The sequence below is a fragment of the Narcine bancroftii genome, chromosome 5 (assembly GCF_036971445.1).
Source record: "Narcine bancroftii isolate sNarBan1 chromosome 5, sNarBan1.hap1, whole genome shotgun sequence".
Taxonomy (NCBI): domain Eukaryota; kingdom Metazoa; phylum Chordata; class Chondrichthyes; order Torpediniformes; family Narcinidae; genus Narcine; species Narcine bancroftii.
Window position 1 is genome coordinate 233647486 of NC_091473.1, and position 21565 is coordinate 233669050.

The 21565-nt window shown below is 38.4% G+C and overlaps 1 protein-coding gene across 1 annotated transcript in view; it reads left to right on the forward strand.

Annotated features, from left to right (window-relative positions):
- Nucleotides 1–21565, forward strand: part of LOC138765041 (leucine-rich repeat-containing G-protein coupled receptor 6) — a 302015-nt gene that overhangs the window by 169925 nt on the left and 110525 nt on the right. Inside the window, exon 4 of the mRNA XM_069941695.1 lies at nucleotides 2574–2645. Within this exon, the coding sequence (XP_069797796.1) occupies nucleotides 2574–2645 (72 nt within the window). The remainder of the gene's footprint in view (nucleotides 1–2573; nucleotides 2646–21565) is intronic.

The following is a 21565-nucleotide window of genomic DNA, read 5'->3' on the forward strand; positions in this document are numbered from 1 at the left end:
GAAGAATGAGAACTGCACTTCAGAGTTTCCTCTGTAAAACATCTAACAATGGATTTTTTTTTTAAAGAGCATTAGTAGCTGAAGCAGTGATGACTTTTTGGGTGAGGATATGGGTGGGAATAGGACAGTGAGAGAATGTAATACTCCTGCAAGAAGAGAAATATGTTTTACAGCAAAAGGATACGTCACCAAAAAGTCAGATAGAAAATTCAGAGGATATATCTTTATATCTGAATGGATCAAGCATTTGGAATGTTCAATTGAATTTTTTTTAAGAGAGTACTGGAAGGAGAATCAACTCGTGGATATATTGATAGATGTGGGAAGTCAGGAAGTTACTTGAGTGGAGCATAGACAAAAGTAACCTATTTCTGTCAGAAATTCTATATACATATGTAACACTTGGTTTATATAAGAACATGTATAGGACGGTTGTAGATCACCTCAGGTTAACACAAGAGAAAAAATTTTAAAAATTGGAATGGGGTTAAATGAATGATGTAACAAAACATTGGATAAGAATTCCTTCAACTAACAAGTGGAGGTAGAGAGCTCTTTGTCAACATTATAAGTTAAGTTAGCCAGCATAGCTACCATTAATCAGTCTATGGATATTGAAAATCATCCAGCACTAAATATTACACCAGAAGAGGGGGGGGGGGGGGTTAAAGGAGTGTAATTTGTGATGAGCCCCTAAGGTATTAGAATCAGCATTTCTAGTGTTTAATTGGATGAAGTATCTAGTTGCTGAACATTGGCTTTGAGACTTCAGTTAAAAGAAAGGAACAATAAATGCGAAGGGTTGTCCTGAAAATGTTGGTGCAAACTGATGATGTGGTTTCTGGATGCTCCAATGTTCAGAAAGATGACAAACAGGAGGCTCTAATGTTATGTTAATGTTTGGAGTCTTATGCTAAGGAGAATCTGACATGTAGACATTCATGATGTTAGATCAAATTCACAATGGGTTAGTTCTGTAGAAGACCATCAAATGAACCCTTGAAGATAGTGGTCAAAACATTATTCATGTGACTCATGGACACTGGATTTATGTTTAGTTTGAGCAACTTTCCTGTTTGGTCAATGCTGACCAATAACTTTCCCTTTAAATAAATAAATTTATATTTGGTTTGACATTGAGTTAGTTTCTCACTGAGTTTAAAGTTCAAAGGAAATAATGTTTCCATAAATTTTAACCTTTTAAACAGCATAATTAGTTGTAATCACATAATCTCTGTACAATCTCAGATGCCTGCATCAAGATTACCCTGAAGGAAAACGAGCATTCGCCGTTAATTTCAATGGGTGTCCTCCCAATCTCTCAAAGCAACTTCGGAAGAATCACCAGAGAAGACAGTGGATGATCTCAGCTAAATTACCATTCATGCAGTGAAGGAGCAGAATTTTAGTTTCTGTTTGAAAAATGTGCTTTGGTTTTCACTCCATATTGCTCTTCTCCAGAACATTCTATAAAGAATTGCATAAGAATCATGATTTAGATGCATTGCTGCCTTGTTGTTCTTGACTTGCTTCTCTGAAGTCTTAATTTCTAGCATTAATGATCAAGAAGCCAATCTAGTTTTGATCTGCACTTTGCATAGCCAAGGGATCAAGTGTATTACTTGTCTCTAGCTGAGACTATAGATCTTGCATAGATAATGCACTGAACTTGAAGCCTTTCTGATTGATATGCTGTAGTTCAATGTAATTTTCCCTTCTCAGCCAAATGAAACACAGGGAAAGCCACTTTTGGTTTGTCTTATTATGTACAAAGAGAATCAATTGTAGCACCTTGGATAAGCATTCTTCCACTGTCAAGCTGAGGTGGATGTCAAGCTGAGGTGGAAAGGTGGTTGTCAACATTATGGAGATGGAAATAAGTCAAGTGAACCAGCACGGATGTCACTAATTGGTCCGTGGAAATTGAAATTTGTGTAAATATTACACCAAGAAATTAGATGGATTCTTCCATTTATCACTCATCTGCTTCCATCTTCTAACTCCATCTCTTACCCCTGCCCGATCTGGCTCCATCTGTCTCTCATCCTACACTGTTCCTTGACCGACTAATCACCTACTGGCCCCAATCTCACCTGCCATCCTCTCCTATTTATACTGGCTCTCTGTCCTCTACATTCTCAGTCCTCATGCTGGGTCTCAACTTGAAGCACCACCATTTCACTTCCCTTCCACCGTCCCGCTTCCCCCCCCCCACCCCCACACCTCCACCACAGATGTTGCACAACCCACTGAATTGCTTCAGCAATTTATTTTTTTGCAAGAGATTCTATCATCTGCCATCTTTCACGTCTCTAAATTCGATCAAAGAGTTTTCAAGTGCCTAAGGCAACCCATTAAAATAGGCATTCAACCCCATATGAAAATAAGATATCTAATGGTTGACTTCAATGGAACCAAATATTGAGAGGCAAGTACCCCCTGCAGCCAATATCTTTACACTCATTTATCACAAAAGACTGTCTATTCTTTAATTTTGGAACAATTAGTGTGAAATCTAATGTCAATTTATTGCCTTGATTTCAAAATAATTAATTTATATTTCTTTTTAATAGAATGCTACAAAATAACCAATTAAAGAGGCTCCCCAATGAAGCATTGTGGAATCTACCCAACCTCCAATCACTGTAAGTTGTCAAGATTTGCATGCATTAATTGGAGATTAGAATGGGCAGCGCTCTGTAGAATCTAGGTTCTGTAACATTTTGAAGTGCTTGTCGATTCTCATTTCATTAACCATGATGTGCTCACATTGATCCAAAACTGAAAACAATTTTGATTGGATGGCTCTGTGAAGCATAAGAATCTTTTTTTTCTTACAATTTCCCCTGAGCTTTACAATCTTAAATCTTATACCCATAATGTAAAAAAAAACATTTCATACTAATTATGACATTGTTACTGATCTCACATTTGATAATTCATATGAATATCATGCTCTAAAACACATGATTTTCCATTGTCTTAAGGACAAGAAATTGAATTAATAACAAACAGAGAGGGGGGGACAGGTGGCAAAAAACATTCTTTGTGACTAAAGATAATCTTCAAATCCAACATTCAATTAACATGATACATTGATGAATCCTATTTTTATGGAAATATAAACCCTCTTCAATTCCTAAGCAAATTGGTCTAGCCTTTTGTAGTATATCTTAAATGACCAGTTAAATGATTGGCAAATAATTGCCATCATTTTTCGGTCATTTTCTTGTTCACATACTGTAGTAATTTCAAAAGAAAATTGCCCCATGGTATATACCACAACTATACTTAGGAGCATGCCTTTATATGCATTACATTTTCTAAAAATATCCTTTTGTAAACAAGCAGGTACATACAGTAGATACATATAGTAATTCCCTGAAAGTGGTGTCACAGCTAAAGAGAAATGTTGGCACATTGGCCTTTACCAATTATAACATTGAGTATAGGATGTTATTCTTTCTTTGGCTTGGCTTCGCGGACGAAGATTTATGGAGGGGGTAAATGTCCACGTCAGCTGCAGGCTCGTTTGTGGCTGACAAGTCCGATGCGGGAAGTTGTATAAGACATGAGTGAAGCCAAATTTGGAGTATTGTGGGCACCTAATTACAGGAAGGATAACGAATCAATAAGATTTACAAGGACTTGAAGAACTGAGTTACAGGGAAATGTTCAAAAGGTCAGGACTTTATTCCCTGAAGAATGAGTGGAGATTTGATAGAGGCATACAAAATTATGATGTGCATGGATAAAGTAAAGGCAAGCAGGCTTTTTTTGCCCTGAGGTTAGGAGTGATAAAATCTAGAGGATATGGGTTAAGGGTGAAATAGGAAAAGTTAAAAGACATGGTAGTGGAGCAGTTAGAGTAATGCTATTGCAGCGCCAAGGACCCGGATTTGAATCTGGTATTGTCCGTTAGGAGTTTGTACATTCTCCCCGAATTTTCCTCAGGTGCTCTGGTCTCCACTCAGCCTCCAAAACATATAGGGATTTAGGATAATTTGGGTGAAATCAGGCAGCATGGGTTTAAATGGCAGGAATTGACTTCTACCATGCTGTAAATAAAATTTAAATTAGGGGCAACTTTTTCACACAGAGAGTGGAACAGGCTGCCAGCTGAAGTGGTAAAATTTTGAATTTTGAGTAGAATTTGTACAGATTCATGGATGGGAGGGGTATGATGGGATATAATCTGAATGCAGGTCGGTGGGACGAGACAGAAAAATAGTTTGGCACAGACCAGAAGGGCCAAATGGCCTGTTTCTATGCTGCAATGTTCTATCGTTCTAGATAATCAAATATTTATCGTGGATCAGCAGTTTTATTTTACAGAAGCAGAGAAATAAGATGGAGAACTGCTATTTTTGTTAACTTGCAATTAAAACCTCATGGAACATTAGACTGTATCCAGAGAAGAAAACTGGATAACATTCACATCCCCAGTAAACAAACATTCCCTTCATTACACTTGATACCATTCAAGGACAGCTATTCGACAATCAGATAAGGATGAATGTGAAAACTAGGGCTGCAGATAACAATGCCCACATCAAGCAACTAGCTGCAATGAACTTTGCTATGTCTCCTACCTCCTGCTTTTAACCTAATTGTGATGGGCCTTGATTATCTTTTTTTATACAAAAAAAAGCAGTAATTTCTTTGTGTCCAAAGCAAAGCTGAATGACAAATCTTCATTCAGATCTTACCATGACAGTGAATCTATACTGGGGTTTCTAAGCTCATTCAGTTGAGATAAATGTTACCATGTGCATTTATTGGCTTGGAACATCTGGATACTGTATATATTTGAATTTGTCATCAAACCTACCATCAAGACAAAAATAAGCTTGACTTTGAAAGCAGGTTTGTCCAGAACTGCAAATAAATTGATATTTCTTTCATTTATATTTTAAATGTAGATATAACAGCACGGTAACAGGCCCTTTCAGCCCACGGGTCCATGCTGCCCAATTACTCCCAATTGACCTACAACCCCCAGTACGTTTCAAATAGTGGGAGGAAACTGGAGCCCCCAGAGGAAATCCACACAGACACAGAGAGAACATACAAACTCCTTACAGACAGCACAGGATTCCAAACCCGGTCCCGATCACTGGCGCGAAACAGCATTGCACCAACCACTATGCCAACCATGCGACTCTGAATTTTTAATTTTAAATTTAGACATACAGCATTGAAACAGGCCAATTCAGCCCTATGAGTCTATGCTGCGCAATTTTACATCTCATTAACCTAACCCCCCACCCGCAATACGTTTTTGAATAGTGGGAGAAAACCGGAGACCACAGAGAAAACCCATGCAGTCACGGAGAGAATGTACAAACTCCTTACAGACAGCTCGGGATTCAAACGCAGGTCCAGTCCCAATCTCTGGCGTTATTAAGGCATTGCGCTAACTGCTACGCCAACTGCGTGTTTCTCTAAATTTTGCAATGATTGAATCATACAAAATATCTACCCTGTAAATGACGTTTGAATAAACTTCCCAAGAATTAACAACTTCCCCACACATAGAAATACAAACCACATAAACTATTTACTTTTTTATTCCACCTGGCAGATCTCACCACTATTATTTCCCGGCAGTCAACTCCATAAATATATTTAAATTTTGTAGGTTGTAAACAAAGGTAATTGTTTTTGGAGTAATGCAGAGATTTCCAAATTAGCAATAAAAGCAATATCACAAATTTATCTGTTAAGGAAATTTAAAACATTTTTTTTTCAAAAGTTGTTTGATATACCCGGCAGAAAATAAGTAATAGAGATTTATGTAGTGCTAGATTTATAGTTCCCAGGAAGTAAATTGAGCTAGAGTTTTTCTTTTTTTCTCCACATTATTCAGTAAAATAATATTTGTTTCCAAAGAGAGATGTACTAACATCCACTTCCAGGAGACTTTGAACAATGCAGAATTTCCAAGTTAAATAACCTTTGCATCAGTGGTGCTATTTCCATGGTAGAGGTGCATGGAATGACATAACTTCTTGTGCAATATTTTCTTTAAAAGAGCATTACAGGGAAAATTGGACCAGGAAGATTCCATTGTTAGGCACTCAGAGACAATCAGATGTTCATATTATATTGACTAACTTAGTGGATACATAGAATTTCAATAAATTGTTTTAATCATTTGGATCAACATGCTGGATTGAATCAAACTCTCCATCAATTGACTCATCCAAGGCTGAGAGTGTTTGATCTGCCAGCAATCAGTGCTGCTAAACTTTCATGTTTAAGAACTAGCATTCCAATTTCCACATTCCTTCCCCCAACCCCATCACCCCTCACCTGACACAACAGCCATCCTCTATCAATTCCAGATTAATTGCACAATCAATTATAGTGAGAAGCCAGTGACTGAAAAGTGCTTAGGGCACCCAATGGGGTCCAGGAGACTTTCTATTGCATTTATTTCAGATAAACAAGATCCATATCTAAAGCTGAGAAGCAATGACTAAGTTTCATATGCAGGTTCATATGCAAGTTTCATATGTACCCAATACCCATTAGCAGACTCAGTGGGAAGCAAGGATATTATCAACAGAAAGATAGAGGCCCTATTTGTTACCACTGGCTTCAAGTTTCTACTCCTGGCCTACTCCTCTTTTTCATTTTGTAGCAACAGTACAGCACCCAACAGGGCTATGAAGAGCACACATTGACAAGTCTCCAGTTTCTGTTCCTGGGCTGATACCCATTCAGAATCATTCTCAATAGGCGCTTGTCTGACATATACAATATTTTTATATTCTATCTGAGGCACCTTGGAGAGAGATCAAACGCATTAATTAAATCTCAAGGTTCAGCCAAATCTCTTGATTCACGATGTTGCCTGCACACCTTCAGTTAGATTACAACTTTCAGCTGTTCTCTTGTAATGACAGCAAGTGATTAAAATCTCTATTGAAATGTGGATAAAGGGAGCATTGATATACATTTTGGCTAAATAATAACTATAATTTCATAATGTTCTCAAGTCCTGAAATTAAGTAATGTGAAAAATCACATTGCTTATTCCGATTAAAAGCAGAAGAAATAAAACAAATTTAATCAATTTTTAAATTATCTTCAATCAGAAAGTTGTGAATGTAGAAGTTATTGCATTTAGTCATATTACTTTTTCTTTGGCTTGGCTTCGCGGACGAAGATTTATGGAGGGGGTAAAAAGTCCACGTCAGCTGCAGGCTCGTTTGTGGCTGACAAGTCCGATGCGGGACAGGCAGACACGATTGCAGCGGTTGCAAGGGAAAATTGGTTGGTTGGGGTTGGGTGTTGGGTTTTTCCTCCTTTGCCTTTTGTCAGTGAGGTGGGCTCTGCGGTCTTCTTCAAAGGAGGCTGCTGCCCGCCAAACTGTGAGGCGCCAAGATGCACGGTTTGAGGCGTTATCAGCCCACTGGCGGTGGTCAATGTGGCAGGCACCAAGAGATTTCTTTAGGCAGTCCTTGTACCTTTTCTTTTCATATTACTTAAGTTTAACATAAAACATTAAACAAGAAATTGCAAAACACTGCACAGAAACAATTGTTCCGGTCGGTGTCACTGGGTCACTGAATGTGAACTATACTGATCAATATGCTTTGTGAAGTAATTTGAATTCAGTGAATCATTCCAATGGCATTTATTGTTAATTGGCAGGAAAAGCTTTGGGGTAGTTCAGAATTGTATAGATGGGAATGTTAATTGGAGGCAAAAAGGAAAGATTTCCTCTTGCTTGCTCACAAACTGCCCTTCCCAGGAGAGTTATGTTCAAATCCAGCCAATCTCATTTTCATCTCCATTTTTTTTTGGTAGCTATGCACCATGGTAGGAGCCCATGAAACCTGTGCATCACAATTACACCAATTAACCCATCAACCCCATACGTTTTGAAGGTTTCCATATATAAAAATTATGTGACTGTCACTGTTCTAGACCCAATTGTTACTGAAATATTTTGCTTGAGAAAAATTGTCATTGGCCCATTTCCTTTGGAGTTATGAAACCGTGCACATAACGAATCAGTTTGGAATGATTAAAACAGTGGTTTTCAAACTTTTTCTTTCCACTCACATATGACCTTTGCAATTTATGGCCTGAACAATTTCCTTTCTCAAATCATCTGTACCATTTGACATAGTTGATCATGCCATCTAATCAAACATTCTCCATCTGACGCAATGCTCTCCATTATTCAACTGGGCAGAACTTCATTCAGTTGTATGTACTTTATCCCATCCAAGGAAATCCATGCAATTGTCTCTGTTTGTTACCTCTGATCCCAAATTTCTACTCCCTTTTTCCATCCACATACTTCTCTTTCCAGCAATATCCATATCCTTTATTTCCTTTGGCTTGGCTTCGCTGACGAAGATTCTTGGAGGGGTACGTCCACGTCTGCTGCAGGCTCGTTGGTGACTGACAAGTCCGATGTGGGACAGGCAGGCACGGTTGCAATGGTTGCAAGGGAAAATTGGTGGGTTGGGGTTGGGTGTTGGGTTTTTCCTCCTTTGTCTTTTGTCATATCCATATCTATATATCCATATACACAGCTCTAGTTTCCACATTCATTCATATGCACCTCAACACCATCTCTCTCAATTCTCTTCACTTTTTTAAAATTATATAACTGTTTCTGCAATCCATTTGGAGGAACAAAAAAAAAAATCACCATAACTAAATACTGAAAATACTAATTTAATTGTTTCCAGTTCGTACCATAAATTTCATTTCTGACTTACTAATTCCATTCATTTGCTTGGTCATTGACCGAAGCTGATCAGATCATTCACACCCTCTAGTTGTTCCACTTATCTTTGCAATAAAAGCTTACAATTCACTAAACTCTCTATTCTCCACAACGTCTCGTCTCTACTCATTCTGTCTGTTTCCCTCCTCGGTTACTGTCTGACCCCAAGTTCCTCCAGAAATCTTTTTGTCCAGATTCCAGTACAGTATCAGTTGTGTCTTGCATTTCCACTTTTACCCAGCTCCTCTGCTACCGGCACCCTCATATTCCAGTGGCCATTCTCCATCTTCCTTCGCGAGCATAGACTAATTCAAAACCCTGTTCTCTACATCGCAACACATCAAAGCACATTCATCCTTTAACCTAATGGTTCCCAACCTTTTACTTTCCACTCATATACCACTTTAAGTATTCCCTGTGCCATAAGGGTTCTGTGATTAGTAAGTGATTGCTTAAGGTGGTACGTGAGTAGGAAGGGAAGGTTGAGAATCACTGCTCTAGACCCAATTATTACTGAAATATTTTGCTTGAGAAAAATTGCCATGGACTATTTCCTTTGGAGTTATGAAACTGTGCACATAACGAATCAATTTGGAATGATTAAAACAGTGGTTTTCAAACTTTTTCTTTCCACCCACATACCACCTTAAGCAATCCCTTATTAATCACAGAACACTTATGGCATAAGGAATACTTAAATAGTTTGTGAGTGGAAAGTAAAAGGTTGGGAACCACTGCTAACCTGTCCTTTCCACTTGATTTTTGCTTCCAAGTCTGGCAGCATATTCACTTTTAGAATTGTATTTCTTTTCGATTTCCTCCATGACTTAATCATTTTCCTTTCTCTACAGCCATAAAGTCATGGAGATATTTTCATTCCTCTTCTTGCATTTTACTTATCTTACCGGCTCCTCCAATAATTGGCCATGTCCATATCCTAAGATCCAGAAATTCTGTCGTTCCACATCTCTCCAGTTTTCTATTTTTTCCCCTTCAAATGCTTCTTAATATTTCCTTTGGTGGCTTTATTTCACATTTTGTTTGGCACTCCCGGGAATTATTTGTTGCAGTTTAGTATGTTAACAACTTGCATTTATTTGTTTTTGTAATTAAGAAAAACTGCAGACTATCTGTGGTTAACAGAATTTCCATTATTACAGAGAGACCTATCTGTCCTCAACTTCATCCACTGACAGAATGAGAGCAAACATAAACTTGCGGAAGTCTGGGTAGCCTAAAACCTCTTGAATTTTCCAGTTTCAGGTGACCCCACCCCAATCCAGTTGCACTTTTTCCAACTCATTTTCTCCCCACTGGACTCCTCCTTTACCTCCCACCTCCCCACCCTCATTTATCCAGTATTCAATTACCTCTTGACCCTTTTCCATATTTGCCTCAAAAAAGTGTCCCAACCTGAAACATTGATTGTCCCCCTCCATGGATGTAGCCAGACCTGCTGAGTCCCTTTAGCTTCTCAAGAGAAGATAATCAAACAAGTATATAATGAATACTGGCTTTGCAGTTTATTTTTTGCTTCACTAAATTAGCCCAGTAAAATGCACACTCACAACTCCATTGAAAATTAAATTTATCATTAGTCACTGCTCAGAAGATCGTTTTAAAATTCTATTGACTAAATTCTTATTCTGACTGCAAGAAATTAGAACATTCAGTTATTTCCTATTTATAATATTAGTCAACAATCAGAGAAGGTTCATTTTCTTTCAATCACTAACTGACAAAAAGTCCCAAGTGGGGAAGTTTACTTCAAACTTGCATCAGGATTCTTACATAATACGAGTGAATGGGAGTAAAATTCAGTCCAGTCAATTTTTGATTTTGTCCTTCAATAAAAAGGAATGAAATAGTTTATTTAATGTGGTGATGCAACCACCAGCCTACTGCAGGGGGCGGTCATCAGCCAACCTGAATATAAACCTGAGCCGGCCCCTCCTGACCCATTCACACATGGAGCCACCTAGGCTTGAACTGGTGTTCAGAATTCTACTGGAATAAAGCCTGTTGTACAGTCTTTTGAGTTTTGCGCTTGCTTGCTGCTACCTCAGTGCACCACATTTAGGCAGTGGATATAAGAATCTGAAAAAGATAAATATAAGTATTAAGATATTACAAACATTGCATATGTACATTTCACTATATATTCATTAAATTAACAGAAGACAACTTGTATAATTGTTCTCAAGAATTTAAATATATTTAAAATTATGATTTGTATTTGTCAGTAAATGAAATATGAGTGCAAATAATGCATATTTCTAGAAATTCCATCAAACATAGGAGCAGAAATATCCTATTCATCCCATCGAGTTTGCCCTGCCATACAATCATGAACTGATCAATTTTCCAACTCAGCCCTGCTGCCTGGCCTTCTCCCTGTAACCTTTGATGCCGTGGCTAAACAAAAACCTATCAATGTCTGCCTTAAATACACCCAATGACCTGGCCTCCACAACTACCTGTGGTGACAAATTCCACAGATTTATCACCCTCTGGGTGAAGAAATTCCTGCGCATCTCTGTTCTAAGCAGACACCCTTTAATCCTGGAGTTGTGCCCTCTTGTCCCAAACTTTCCCACCATGGGGAACAACCTTAGCCACAAAACTTGGAGAAACTACATTTGTACACAGGGCCCTTTGCATTAACAGCTTTCACACAGTCAATCACATATGTATATTTGTAAATTTCTTTAAATATGTGCCATGAGGTCAATTGTTTATTCATGTAATATTGAAGTGTACATTTGAAAGGTATTAAATAAGAGAATTCAAGCCTTTGAGGAAATTAACTAATTGATGTATATTTTGGGAGAACAGGGAGCCAAGATATAACTCCCATGATAATGTTGCGGGTAATTACTTCTTTGGTCATTATAACAAACTGGACAGGCTAAGAAGATAACTGCTTTGATTTCCATTCTGTTTGGAATTAACTGTTCCCAGCAGAAATGAGGCTAAAATTGACTTCAGTATTCATAAGGTACCAAGGGGAAATAAACTAGCCTTGGCTTCCTTTCTGATTGCTATCATAAGTCCCTTTGGAGCATGTGTGCCTGTGTACATGGAAGGTAAGGTCAGGATCAGGTTAAGGGGCAAGTCCTCTTGGTTGGATAGTCACACCAGTGCAGGTCACTTATGAAGAATGAGTAATTCCTGAGAAGCAGTGCAGTGTGAAGGGAGCAGTCTTGTTTGGAAAAAAAAATGACAGAAATATGTGAAAATTCTAATTTAAATTTAAATTTAGACATACAGAATGGTAACAGGCCATTTTGGGCCACGAGCCCATGCTGCTCAATTACGCACAATTAATCTACAACCCCCCCAAGTACGCTTTGAATGATGGATAGAAACCAGAACCCACCCCCCAGGGAAAACTCACGCAGACACAGGAAGAAAGTATCAACTCCCTACAGACAGGGTGGGATCCATAGTGTTCGTTCCACCCCTACACTAATAATACCATCCAGGCACATGCTGTGATTTTGGATCTTACTATATTTTTTGGTGGAGTATCAATTTTGTCCCTTGCACTCATGGGAAACAGTTGCGGCAACTGAATAACATAAATGAAATGTCAGCATATATTGCAAGGAAGGTGTAATACGAGAGTAAGCAAATATTACTGCAACTGCAAAGAGCAGCAGTGAAACCATACCTGGAGTATCATCTGAAGATTTAGTCTCTTCATTGAAGGATCATATACTTGCTCCGATACAGTGAAGGGTCATCAGAATGAATTCTGGGAAAAGGAGATTGCCCTATGAGCAAAATTTAAGCAAATCTTGTCAGAACATTTTAGGATAATTAGAAAGTGAAAACTGGTTTAGTGTATCCATCAAAATAAACCAGTTTCAAAGCTGATTATAAAATGTCAAATATAGAGCTGTGTTCACAATGTTCATACATGAAACTGATTAGGTAAATACAATCCCGAGCAGGCATGTATTCAATTTGTTATGGCAACAGCGTTTTATGAATTATTGTACTAATACCTCCAGCCTCAGCCTCAGCTTCACATTTTGAGCCATTATCATACCATAACTTGCTTCAGATAAGCATTCTATCAAACAAGATCTTTCAGGGGAAAAAAAAACAGTGAACAAAGAGAAGCTGGAAGGATGGAGGCACTCAATAGGTCAGACAGGAACCATGGAGCAAAATAACCAGTCAACATTTTGGGTTTTTTTTTTATAGACACTGTTAAGAATCCAGAGGACCCCAAAACCCAGCAACAATGGATATGCACCATGACAAAGGGTTACTTAAACAAAAGTTGGTTTTAATTATCTTTGAACATGAAAATAGAATCAAACTTTAGCTTATCTCTATTGACTCACTTAACCCCCCTTCTAACTCTAAGCACAGATGTGTGTAATGTGTGTGTAAGTTCAGCAAAGTTCTTTGGTTCACAGTCCAATCATGACAATTCTTGTACTGTGCCCAGAAGTTAACCTTAATAAAGTTCACCAGGCTTTAGTGCTTAACAGATAAATGGTTACCAGTCAGAAGGGTTCTTGTTGGTTTTCAGAGAGAGAGATTTTCTTGTTTCAGGTCACCACAGAGTTCCTTTCTGTTTCTCCTATTCCAAGGGAAACACCAGACAGCCAGTCCTCTCCTTTGACCAGGCTGTCTTCCAAAGCTTGTCAGCTTGTTCCTCTGGAACAGATGTCTGTGTTTCTCTCTCTCTCTCTCTCTCTCTCTCTTTCTCTCTCACTCCCCCCTCTCTTAGAGCAGAGCCTGTTTTTTTCCTGCTCTCTGCCTGCAGAGATCACATGATCTTCCAGACAGTAAGTTGTTTTCCAGACAAAGCTGCTACTGCCTGTTGTTACATTTGTTGCCTTTTGCAAATGACAGTCCATCATGAGTCTGAGCTCTCTTGCAAAAGCTCCTGCAAAAAAAATTTGTGGTTTAAGTGTTTGTGTTTGACCTGCTCTAACAAACCTTTCCCAATTTATCTCCCAAACACCTCTATATACTCTGTCATAATACTAAGGTAGGAAAGGGAGATACTAAACATCCACTTGCTAATGACCTTAGCTGGGTGTTTAGTGTCTTGCAGCATATAAGCAATGAATATGAAAAGGTAAAAATAGAAATTATCCAACATATTCCCAAGAGGTAGATTTAATGTGCTCCATCTTCTTCTTCCTGGTCAGGGGGAGATGGCCATTTTGTTTGGCAAACTGACAGAGGATGGAATACATTCACAGTCCTAAATTCTAAGGAAATATGGTGCATTAGCCTGGATTGGAGGATTCAGCAGACTTGGAATCTTCATCATAAATCCAAAAGCAAAACTCACAAACCTCTGAATTATTAGTGTATTCATTTTTTTGTTCCCTCTTGGGATGAATTATGGTGTACCACTATTTATTGTTTATTCCTAACTGGTCCTGAACTATTAAGAGTCCACCATATCGGCATATCTGTGAACATGGATGGACCAGATTGGATAAGGCAGTGGTTCTCAACCATTTTTTTAACTCACACGCCACCTTAGGTAATAGGATGCGATTGGTGTTCTGTGGTTAGTAAGGCACTACTTAAGGTGATATGTGAGTGGGGAAAAAAAGGTTGAGAATAAGAACTGCATATTTTATACTCTTAAAAAAAACATTCAAGAACCAGGCAACGCAAGTCCTTCCATTGTTTTTTTTTGGATCAATTTTTTTTCATTTATAGTTAAAACAATACCAAATCATTGAATTGTTTATTTGGCCTTGAGTGCCTCTCAAAGAGGAATTTGTTGAATATAGTGATGGAATTAAATGGAACAAAGGTGCAATAGAATTTAAGTTCCATTTGGTTGTTTTAATTTTAAAAACTGCAACATTACCAAATCATTTCAAATTGAGACAGCTGTTATTATTATTTATAAAGTAAGTTATACCATTTTTAAACAAGATAATAAATCAATATAATATGTCATAATAAATATGATCATTATACTTCTCCTCCAGCCTCTCTGGTTTCTGTTAACCTACTCTGCATTCTCCCTTCCCTTCCCTTCCTTTCCTTTCTCCCTGTCATCTTTCCCTCAGCTCTCCTCTTCTTTTCCTCTCTATTCACCTAGCCATCCCCCTTCACCCTGCTTGTTGCTGTACCCTCCCTCCCTTCTCCTTTTATTACTTCCTGCCTTTAGATCCATGGTTCTCCTCTCTCCCTTCCTTCCTTTACCTTTTTGTTCGGATGCCTGCTGACATTTTTCCATAACTTATGAAGGGGGTCAAGCCTGAAGTGTGGGTTCTGTATCCTTATCTTTGCTATAAAAGTACACTGTTTGACCTGCTGAGTTTCTCCAGCCTGGTGTTTTTTTTATTTTTGATCATTGTACTTTGTAGCCATTTCACATCTTTTCATCCAAGTTATCATGTTTTTGATAGACATACTTTGCCTATTATTTTTCAGGAACCAGTTTTTTTGTTTACAAATGGTAAAAATGGACAGCTACATTCTATTTCACTGAATTAATTCCAAAAAGTTATAAATTGTCAATAGAAATTCTGTAATTGTAATTTGAATACCAATGGAAGAGAAGTACTATTTAGTAATTTGGCCAAATCTCTCTAAGCAAGGGCCAAAGTCCATTAATCAATGTACAAAAGATTTTTTTTTATATAAGCAGTTTAAGATTATGTGCCCATTATAGAGTTGTATGGTATTTTATTTTTGTTAAATGATTTATGAGAATATTCCAAGGTACCAAATAACCTTCAAAAAATTTGTGATACATACACAATCTGAGTTTTCACATGAGGCTGTTTAAAATGAGGAAATCAGCTTCAAACACTTGATTTGAGTAACATAGAAAACCTACAGCGTAATACAGACCCTTCGTCCCACAAAGTTGTGCTGAACGTATCGCCATCTGGGTTTCATGATGGTGTTGAAAGTTGTTAGCAATTAGACACCAAAGCCAAAAACAAATGGAAATGTGATCACTGGTCTACATGTTTAATATCAGAATCAGAATTTTTTGTCATGAACCTGTGTCACAAAATTCATTTGTTCGCAACAGCTTCATTGTGCATTTATAGCTGCAAAAACTGCAGTGAATTACATTTTTTAGAATAAATAAATCAGTGCAAAAGAGAAGATGTCAGATAGTGTGTATGGTTTATTATCCATTCAGAAATCTGATGGCGCAGGGGAAGAAACTGGTTTTGTTCTGTTGGGTGTTTGTGTTCCGATTCCTGTACCTCCTTCCTGATGGTAGCAGTCAGAAGAGGGCATGGCCTGGGTGGTGAGGCAACTTCCTTCTTGAGCCATTGCCTCTTCTAGATGTCCTAATATCTAATTCCCACGATGGCACTGGGTGAATTCACAACTCTCTGGAGCTTTTCCCTGTCCTGTGCATTGGCCTGTCCATACCAGACAGTGATACAACCAGTCAGACTGCTCTCTACATTACAACTGTAGAAATTTACAAGTATTTGGTGACATGCCAAATCTCCTCAAACAGTTAATGAAGCATAGCCACTGGCAAGCCTTCTTCATGATTGAATCGACATGAAGGCCCCAGGATAGATCTTTGGAGATCTTGACACCCAGGAATTTGATGGGTTTGAACATATACCAGGGTTTCAAATACAAAGATTAGCATTTATAAAGCAGCTGACCTACCTCTTTCAAAAGGTTCCAATATGCCTGTTATTTTGAGATGAATCCACTGTTGCTTATTTAGACATGTGGCAGCAAATTTGCAGACAGCAAGTTCCTTCTTATAGTGGATATACGCAGGTCATTCATGAAGGAATGATGTAGAATTATGACTCTTTCAAATCGTGCTCAATGGAAATGTGATGTCATGTTGAAATTTAGAGAAGATTAGATGCTCAATTTCTGATTTGAATTTAAATTTTCAAACAGTGCGGGGACCCTTTTTGAATTACTTTTATAATCTTTGATTTGATTTGAAGGTAGATGTGTTCACTAGTGAGGTAATTTATCACTGATAAGAATTCTATCTTCCTTTTCTTTTGGCCAAACAGTTTATTTCTTGGTAGTGGGTTTAAAATTGCCTTTTTAATAATAAAATAATATAATATCAATATAATCTGCTTGATTAAAATGTGGAGTATCTTGGATAAAATAATATGATTTAATGTGATGTTTTAAATATATTCAAATTCTATATTTTTGGATGTGAAATTTCAATGTTAATAAAAATATTGAAAAATAGTGCATCGTAGCCTTGTCATCACACCAAATCTCTAATGGCACAGTGAGGAAGTCCCACTGAAATATTCCAGTGTAACGGGCTTGGATAGGCCACGGAAAAAAGACCCACCAAATCTCCAATGGCACAGTGAGGAAGTCCCACTGAAATATTCCAGTGTAACAGGTTTGGATAGGTCACGGAAAGAGGGACGACTCGGGGAATTATTTTCTAGCATTGATTCACTCCCTGCAGAAGACAATGTAACACATCAATTGCCTTCAGGTCTCTCTTCCTGCACCTCTGCTCCCTCAGCAATGCAAAATGGCACTGTGAGGGCGGCATGGTTGGTGTAGCGGTAAAGCACAACGCCATTACAGTGCCAGCGATCGGGACAGGAGCAGAGTTCGAATTCTGTGCTGAGTGTAAGGAATTTGTAAGTTTTCCCCATGACTGTATGGCTTTCCTCTGGTGGCTCCGGTTTCCTCCCACCCTTAATTTTGGAGGCACGGACTCGTCGGGCTGAATTGAACTGTTTCAGTCCCGGGTGTCTAATATAAGTTCCTGCTTCTGCCATTCTGGGGCATTTAAATAAGAAATAACTAAAAATTACCAACATTGTAAAAATTGAAAAAAAGCTGAAAATAAATAAACAATAAAAAGATTGAGCATCAAATTACATTGAATTATTAAAAACCTTATATATTCTCTTCCCTTTGTTATACATTTGCAGCATTCTAATCCATGTTGAAATCAATAGATGACAGAAGGGGCAGAGACAGGCCACATTGAAAATTTTAATGGATTCTCAACATATATACATCTGATGTCCAATTAATTAACAGATCCATGTTCTCAATCTCTCAGACTGAACATGATTTTTGATTGGTCAATGCATGTCTGACTTCCATTTAAGCAGATGGTTTCATTCAAATTCATTGGCATTTGCCAGCAATGTTAAATGCTGGCATGAGTTGAGGCGGTAGTCTGTCCAGAGTATTGAAAAGAGTGATATATAAGAAAAAGTGCTCAACAAAATTGTTCCACTCAACTGAAGGAAAATCTTTGTAATATAGTTTAAAAAAAGCTGCCATTATCGCTGCTCAAACCTTTACCTGGGATTTGAGTTGGAATTACCAATAACATTTTCTACCTTCCATACAGAAGGACAAAGATCTACAAATTTATTGCATCTGCATTGCTTTGCTTGATCATCATTGCTGCCGTACATTAATTATTTGGTGTTAAGCCCTCAACTGCAAACAGTTTACATTATGAAAAGTCACTTGTCTGGGTGGAGGAGTTAAGAATTGTGTTCAGGGACATAATTGGGCTGGAATCCAATCAAAGGGAGAAAGCATTGGCAACAATAGTATCTTTCTTTGGCTTGGCTTCGCGGACGAAGATTTATGGAGGGGGTAAAAAGTCCACGTCAGCTGCAGGCTCGTTTGTGGCTGACCAGTCCGATGCGGGACAGGCAGACACGATTGCAGCGGTTGCAAGGGAAAATTGGTTGGTTGGGGTTGGGTGTTGGGTTTTTCCTCCTTTGCCTTTTGTCAGTGAGGTGGGCTCTGCGGTCTTCTTCAAAGGAGGCTGCTGCCCGCCAAACTGTGAGGCGCCAAGATGCACGGTTTGAGGTGTTATCAGCCCACTGGCGGTGGTCAATGTGGCAGGCACCAAGAGATTTCTTTAGGCAGTCCTTGTACCTTTTCTTTGGTGCACCTCTGTCACGGTGGCCAGTGGAGAGCTCGCCATATAATACGATCTTGGGAAGGCGATGGTCCTCCATTCTGGAGACGTGACCCATCCATTATACAATTATACATTATACAATAGTATAATCAGATGTTATAAATAGGACTGACCTGCAGCAAGATAAATCCACCAGACTCCAAGTCTTAAACTTGATCAGGCTGGTCTTTGGTGATGCACCAAGTCTCAACCATCTTGTGAAAACTTACCAACATGAACGTCGCGTTTATTCGACTTCATGTGAAATTACTGCATGTAGTTAATGCCTCCCTTTCATTAGAGCACCTAAAAATGCCTGTTGTAAAACTTCTAGCCTTAGATGTAACAATTGTCATCTTATAATAGGAAGACCGTATCAGCATTCATTCAGAAATTAGTACATACAATATGTTACAGATCCAGAATTATCTGAATCCCCTGAAATTTGCAATCCTTTCTATACCTGCCAAGCACAGGCTAATATGCTGAACAGATGATCTAATTAATAAAAGATCTTTTCCTCTTCATTCTTCAAGTGAAGTTACCCTATCTGAAGATATTTTTTTGCCAAGGGTAATGTTTTTAAATCTTTCAGGCTTGAAATGTAAAAAAAGCTAAAATGATTTTGGCTCTGTGTCATCAGGTCTGACCTAAAGGAAAATATTCATATTTCTAAACTCCATCGTTAAATAATTAATCTTTAGTTTAACCAATTCGTTCATATCTATTGTCTGAAATTTGTTGGTCCAATTTTGAAAATGTCAAGAAAATTCAAGGAATTGCAATGCATGGAGAAAATATTGCTTTTACTAATTTCCATTTCATTTTCCAAATAAGTACCAGGTGATAGAATGGAAATGTGATTATAGTCCACTGAGAGAATTCTGAAGTTGTTCCTTGATTCAAGAGAGTAGCTAATGATGTACCCTTGCTCAAGACAGGAATTAATGATAATACAGGAAACTATAGGCCAGTACACCTCCCATAAGTGAAATAGAAACTACTAGATAGGATTAATGCATATTGGAAACGTCATGATCAGTTTAAGAACATTCAATGTGACTTTGTGAGAGGCAGGTCACGTCTTTCATGAGTTTGTTGAGGAAATGGCCAAGGTGTTTGACGTGGGTACAGCAGTGGATGTTCTCCATAGGGACTTTAGTAAGGTGTTTAACAAGGTCCCTTGTAGAAAGCTAATTCAGAAGGTGTAGATGCATGAGATCCATAATGAGATATAAGAATTTTGATACAGAATTGGATGGCCCATAGAAGACAAGGGGTAGTGGTGGAAAGATTTTATTTGGTCCGGAGTCCATGATCAGTTGTGTTCTGCAGGTATCAGTGTTGGAACCCCCATTTTTGATATATGTAAATGGTCTAGATGAAAAAGTAGTTGAAAAGTTCCGTAAATTTGCAGATGATACCAGTTGTGGACAGAGTAGAGTAGAGTAGAGAGCCCACCTCACTGACAAAAGGCAAAGGAGGAAAAACCTAACACCCAACCCCAACCAACCAATTTTCCCCTGCAACCGCTGCAACCGTGTCTGCTTGTCCCGCATCAGACTTGTCAGCTACAAACGAGCCTGCAGCTGACGTGGACATTTACCCCCTCCATAAATCTTCGTCCGTGAAGCCAAGCCAAAGAAAAAGAGAGATATCAAAGAATACATCAGGATATAGATCAAATTACAGATATGAGCAGAGAAATGGCACATGGAGTATAATACATACAAGTGTGAGAAGCTGCACTCTGGAAAGTCAAATGTAAGGTAATGTATACAATTAATGTAGGGCTCTTAAAAAAAATTGATGTGCAGAGGGATCGAGATGTCCAGGTCCATAGCAAGTGACCACGCATGTAACTCAGGTGATGAGGAAGGCTTATGGTATGCTTTGCATCATCAGGTAGAGTATTGAATATGAAAGGAAGGAAGGGATGTTGCAGCTGTTTAAAACTTTGTTTTAGCCACACTTAGAATACTCTGCACATTTCAGGTCAGCCCATTACAACAAGGTTATGGAGGCTTTGGAAAGGGTGCAGAAGAGATTAACCTGGATGTTGCCTGGTTTAGAGAGTATGAATTATAAGGAGAGCTTGAACAAAGTTGGGTTGTTTGCTCTGGAGTGTAGGAGGCTGAGGCTGAGAGGTGAATAAAATCATGAGATGCATTAATAAGGTGGAGAGTCATAATCTTTTTTTCCCCAAGGTAAAAGTGTCACATAAAGAGAATATGCATTTAAGGTGAGAAGGTGAAAGTTTAAGGAAGATGTGTGGTGCAAGTATGTAATGCAGAGAATGGCAGGTGTCTGGAATGGGCTGCCAGGTGTAGTAGTAGAAGCAGATACAACAGTAGAGACTTCTAGATGGACACATGAATATGAAGAGGATGGAGGGATATCGATCAAAGTAATGGGCCATTTAGCGTAGAGATTAGTGCAAAGCTATTACAGTGCCAGCCATCCCGAATATGATCTGGCACTGTCTGTAAGAAGTTTGTATGTTTTCCCTCTGTCTGCATGGGTTTCTACCATGTGTTCCGGTTTTTTCCCACATTTCAAAAATGTTACTAGCTTAATTGGGTGCATTTGCTCGGTGCAGGCTCATGGGCCAGAAGGGCCTGTTACCTCGTGCTGTATCTCTAAATTAATTTTTAAAGTGCGCACAGCAGTTTTATTTTGGTTTAGATATAATGTTTGGAACAGACACATGGGCAATCTATAGGCTGAAGGTATATTGTTCTGGGATAATCCGGTTGATTTATCCCATATGCATACATGACTTCAGAATACTGGGTTTTCACGCTGAATGTTGAAATGAATAATGGTCTCCTTAAACATCAATATGTAGGGAGGAGGAAGAAAACATCCTTGCCTTTGCAAACATTGTTGGTGTGACTAACTTTGCT